The 6,000-nt window shown below is 39.9% G+C and overlaps 1 protein-coding gene across 2 annotated transcripts in view; it reads left to right on the top strand.

Annotated features, from left to right (window-relative positions):
* The window catches only part of ASCC1 (activating signal cointegrator 1 complex subunit 1), a 185,569-nt gene extending 181,500 nt beyond the window's left edge, over positions 1-4,069 (top strand). Inside the window, exon 11 of one of the 2 annotated variants that reach the window (XR_011364260.1) lies at positions 3,803-3,875. Coding sequence is in view for 1 of the 2 variants with exons in the window: in XM_069980538.1 (XP_069836639.1) it covers positions 3,803-3,919 (117 nt within the window). In the remaining variant the exon portion in view is untranslated. Of the gene's footprint in view, positions 1-3,802 lie in introns of both variants that reach the window. The other variant, XM_069980538.1, reaches the window with a different exon arrangement.
* The last annotated feature ends 1,931 nt before the right edge of the window (positions 4,070-6,000 follow it).

Genomic DNA, 6,000 nt, shown 5'->3' on the forward strand with positions numbered 1-6,000 from the left:
GCCGCTCTGATGCTGGATTGCGCGGGACCCAGGGAGAAGAAGACCGCAAGAGGAGCCCTGCAGCCTGGATAGGTAATGTATAAAGTTTAAGCAAGGGCTGCAAGGACAAGGACATTCAGCCCTTGTTAAACGATAATCGGGTCTTGTAATAGGCCCAGTAAACGAGCTCCAATCTCGTTTACAGTTGTTATCGGGCCCCCATCGGCCAGTCTTATAACACCCTAAGATTTATGTTTTGAAGAAAAATCTTGTGTAAGTTTGTTCAGGGGCGTTGCCAGGGTCCGTAAACATTGTAGGAATGGGCATTCTTATCTACAGGCCAATATGGATACATATTTGCTACATCTTATTATTGGACATTATGAAAGGGAAAAATCTATCTCCAGAAATCTAGAAACCATAATAAAAATTATAAAAATAAAATTATTGCACTAAAAAAACATTCAGGTATTTTAGTGGATTAAACTATGAATAGGTCAGTGCATTGCAGATAGCTATGGATGTACTTCTGTAGTGATGTCTGGAGCTACGGGTCCACAGTTACAAACAGCATTGCGGAATGTGTGCCTGTAGCCTTATTGTGGTGGGGAGTTTCACAGTATTACTGCTCTAACAGTAAAGAATCCCCTTTACCGATGATATATAAACCTTTTTCCCTGTAGACAGAATCGATGCTCCTTTGTTATGGTTACCCAGCTTATCATGAAAAATACATCCAAAAGACTAGTAGATCATGGAATAATAAAGGCTTTGTAAACTTTACAGCCAGTTTGCTCCAATACATATAAAACCTAAAATAGTAATAAAAATTACTGAGGCCAGTGATTGCCTGCAGAGTGAGTATACAGGGATGTCATCGGCATCTTCACCAGGGAGAACTAGAAGTAATCTTTTTTTTTTCTTTTGTCCTTCCTCTTTTTGCTTCTGAGTAATTTTGTGTAAAACCCTTTAATTAATTTGGCAATATCTAATATAAGTATGATTGCACTGTGTGCACATAGGGCTACAGTAGTTATTTAGCACTTACTATTCCTGAAACCTCCTTTATAGGAAAGTAAAAAAAAAAGGGTACATAGAATCCAGAAATAGGGCAGGCTATTGTGCAGCAAGCCCTACACTGTAGAGTACATCTCTTTACACTACATATAGCTGTTGCAGTAATACATCACAGGTGACCAAAGACCTTACTGATCCTACCTGTAATCATATCTTCCTGAGACATAGCTGCTTGCCAAGTTTTGCATCAATCTGACATTTCTGTCTGGGTGTATTATTTTTTTCTTGTCAATGAATGTATATGAGGAGATATAGTAGAGAAACATTAATGATTTCGGAATATTTGTCTGGATGAAATGTTGGTCATGGGGCTGTTTTCCTGGCACTGGGCATTTGGAACAGGACGTGCTTGAGTGGGCTCAACTATGTTTTGTTAGGCCTGTTATTTGCTGTTTAATGTCCACTGTCTTATAGGGAAAAACAATACATTTCTCTCCATTACGCTTTGGTTTACCTATACGATACTGAAGCAAGACTCTCACAGCTTAAAGCGTATCTTAATCATACTCAGCGGGAAAAGCTTTGTATTTTCTTCATGTCGTGATTTTACGTTTTGTCAAAAGCAACAGCAGGATGGATCTGAGAACACAATAGTCAAAACATATCATTTGTATTCAGGCTGCCACATATGTGAAACATAAAAATATCCCGAAATGCTTACAGCATTAAATCGGCACAATAGCCAGCAATAGGAGCTATTTCAACTGGAGCTGCAGAAAGACAACATTGGTAATAATAGATTTTGTTATAAAATAATAGCAGTAAATTATAGCTAAAATATAGTTTGAGCATTTTGTATTAAAAGTAAATACTTATGTACCAGTTTATAGTTACTTGGGAATTATTTGATTTAAAATTAAATCTGTGTGGGAGACAATTTTCGTGTTATATGACAATGTTCTTGGGTTATGTGAAGGCCACATTTTGGAAAACTGCTATTACTTTTTTCTTTTGTTCTTAAGTTTAGTAAACCTAAGGTCGTTACAAAAGTCTGTAGGTACTCTCGGAATTATCCTTTTGAGTCGTCGTGTATACATGTACACCCAGTGTGGTGCAGCCGAGATATCGTAGTGAATGACATTGTAGAAAGAGGTTGTCGCAATTGTGTCCAGCATAGTTTATTTAGTCCACCCCTTCACACAATACAGCACAATTTCATTAGATACAACCACCTTTATCCGTTGTATGCACCGAAACAACGTTGTATTGTACTGTATGTAAGGATTGTGTCAATAGTTGATCGTTGGGTCGACAACATCCGGTGAAACCCTTCCAAGGATCAGCTGTTTAACACCTGTATTAGAGATGAGCGAATTGCAGATTTAAATGAAGCAAATCGCTTAGTTTGATCTGCGCTACGGTCATCAAGCAACCGGGCTGTCAGTGCTGCTCCACTACAAGTTGCGGGGAAAAGCTGGATCCAATCCTGGGAAGTTTCTCAGGATTGGATCCATCTTTTCCCAGAATCCTGGGAGTGGCAGGGAGCAGAGCAGCACTGACAGCTCGGCTGCTTGATGAGCAGAGTGGTGATCAAACTAAGCGATTTGCTTCATTTAAATCTGCAATTCGCTCAGAGGACAGAGTTGTAAGCAGTTGGCTTTTCTCTGTATAGCACCGACATATTCCACTGCACTTGAATGACCAGTACTTGAATAGACCACATTATAGAACGACACACTTATTACTCCAAGAAGGGCGTTATGGCCTTGCTAGCTAGAGCTTACTTGCTATATTTACAGTATACACTGTGCTATATACACTTTTTATAGCCATCAACACAGTCCCTTTCTATTTCTATACATTATAAGAGGCCTGATAGAGTAGATACAGTCGGACCAATGCTATTATAGCAGAATGGTGGTTAGTAATCTAGACAATGAGCTGTCAACAATTAGACGGAAAGAGCAGCATATCAGGAGAAGGAGGCAAGTTTAGTAAATGAATGTATATGCAAAGTTATTTAACTTGATGTGCCGTACAAGTATAATTAATTTAGTTGAGATGGGAATTCAGCTTTTTAATTTCTCCTTTTCTACCTTTGGTATTACAATTAGATTCGACATACATACACATTCCACATACAGTACATTTGTATTAGCCTACACAAACACTGACATAAAAAAACAACTATTCAGTTGCAGTAATTAGTTGTGTAGATGGAATTATACTGGAGATCAGAAACGTAGCTCATCCCCAAGGCTAGATGAGCAAGCTCGCACTTGTAGGTCCATAGCAGCAGGAGCACAAAGGTTATCTATGCAAGCGTTAATAATCAGGATCATATCCTGATTTATGTATTTCCAAATTCAAGTTGGAATCACCACGGAGATTAACATGTAAATTGCCTATTAGTATTTAAAGAACCTACATTTTCCCATAGGAATAGTATTCTCAGTGTGCTCAGCACACATAGAAGTACACGCTGTGCTGCAAAAAACAGACATCTTAGCTAAGCCTAGTCCATGACTCCCACTCCTCTGGCATTGATGCAGTTGTAGTATATTCTGATGTGTTTCACATGTTTGGTTCCTGATGCAAGTGAATATTGAGCGAGCGTAGACATAAAAATCTGCCCCCTGGGGAGTCATCATGCGGAATCCTAGGTATCCACAACAGCTCTGCTGGATGGCAAGCAGATTTGACAGAAGAGCATCATATGAAAAATAATGAGAGAAATAGCAGTAACTGAGCTTTTTTCTTTAATAAATCTATGCAATCATTTATCTGAACCGTTTTGTATTTGCAGCTTTTTGACAACTTCTATTTTGGAGAAATCAACCTGGATACTGTTCATCTTTCCCAGAGGTTCTCTGCAGATAGCTGCGGTTACTACACATCAGCTGGACAAGTCCAAATCTCCTGAGGAACCTGCCAGTCAATAACTCCCAGAATTCTCTGCTGCAGCATTCCAGGGGATTAGGTGGTGTATAGTTTTATGGTTTGCAATATTTGATCTATTAGGATTGACTTGGTTAGGATTGACATGGTTTTCAATTAAAGACTATGAATAATTCCTGTTTTGATTGTCAATGGGTGTCTGTCTGTCTATCTATCCAGGTATTTAATTATCGTACTTTATTAAACTATGTTTTTATGTAGTGTTCCATTAAGAACATGTTGTTTTGCTCTGACCTAATGAATATACAGTGATCCCTCAACTTACAATGGCCTCAAGATACAATATTTTTAACATACAATGTTCCTTTCTGGACCATCGTAAATTGAGACCAGACTCAACATACAATGCTGCAGAAAGACCAGATCTACAGAACATGTAATAAAAACTAGCTGATCAACCAATGAAAGTGGTCATCTTACGGGTAACCCCCCCAGTTTTAGTGAAGTGCCTGCACTGGGTGGCTGTCTGGTATCTCCTCTACAGTACTGTGTGATACTACATGTCCTGTGCTGCTCTTTACCTGGGCCAGGATGACTTGCTTCTTTGGGCACCAGGTGAGGGTTGCTTCATTTTATTTTTCTGGGACCCTGTGTGATCTGTACAAAACCCTGAAAATGCCCGGTCCTCTACATAGAAAGAAATTTAGAGTCTCTTGTAGCCCTTTCTGACTGTTGTATATAAGGACTTGCTGTATCCATATTAGTTAGCTGCTTACTTAAAGTGACTCTGTACCCACAATCTGCCACCCACAAACCACTTGTACCTTCGGATAGTTGCTTTTAATCCAAGATCTGTCCTGGGATCCGTTCGGCTGGTGATGCAGTTATTGTCCTAAAAAACAACTTTTAAACTTGAAGCCCGTGCCAAACAGGAGTATCTCTGCCCTAACTTTGCACCGTCCCTCCTCCCCACCCTCTTCAGCATTAGGAATGCCACTGAAACATTTTCTCCATGCTGAACATTGCACAGGTCCTTAATGATCCAGCCCATGTGCTGAGCTGCCACAGGAGAGGAATAGGAGACAATCTGCCTGGAGCATTCCTAATGATGAAGAGGGTGGGGAGGAGGGACGGAGGGGTGGTGCAAAGTTAGGGCACAAATACTCCAGTTTGGAGTTAAAAGTATTTTTTCCGGACAATAACTGCATCACCTGCCGAACGGACCGCAGGACAGATCTTGGATTAAAAGCAGCTATCTGAAGGTACAAGTGGTTTGGGGGGGGGTCAGATTGTGGCTACAGAGTCGCTTTAAATTTTCATTTTTTCTGATTTTGGGGAATTTAGAACTAATTACCAGTTTTCCATACAGTTTTGGTCTCAACATACAATGGTCTCAACATACAATGGTCGTCCTGGAACCAATTAATATTGTATGTTGAGGGACCACTGTAAAGTCTTAAGTCAGTAGACTTTAGAAGCTTTAAGGATCAGTCACATTCACTGTTGCTCGGCATGTATGCGAGACTATACAGACATGCCAGCTGCCAATAAGTAGGAGAAATACTATAAATGCTATATTTTTTTTTTTAAGTGGGCCATGCTGAGAAGCTAATCACATGTCCAGTTACTGTGGCGTTCAGTAATCCACTGTATGAACTTCTCAACAAGTATCTAGATTCCTTGTAGCACCATTATGGGAGAGAGTAAGAATTGTCCAGTATTTACCGAGGCCAATGGGCTATCCTTGTAAGATATACCAGATCCTTTAGTCTCTTTCCAGCTGGTTTCTGGTCTGGTTAATAGATAAACTATTGTCATTGTTTCTGCTCATACATTTTTTGTGCAAATAATCAGGATGCCACATACAGCCTTATCTGCTTTCTGGTTCAGGCATGCAAAGCCCCTCCAGTTCTAAAAAATACTTGTGAATCAGAGCAGAAATTGTTGTGACAATGCCAAGATGCTGAAGCCTAGAGAATGTTCTCCTTTGCTGACTCCTCTTATAGAGCATTTACACTGGAGACACCTGATGGCCCGTGACCAAAACATCACTACCGTACTTCCTGCCTCTGAATTATTTCTGGTCTTTGCGAGGAATACACGCAT

The sequence above is a fragment of the Dendropsophus ebraccatus genome, chromosome 8 (assembly GCF_027789765.1).
Source record: "Dendropsophus ebraccatus isolate aDenEbr1 chromosome 8, aDenEbr1.pat, whole genome shotgun sequence".
NCBI classification, from domain to species: Eukaryota; Metazoa; Chordata; class Amphibia; order Anura; family Hylidae; genus Dendropsophus; species Dendropsophus ebraccatus.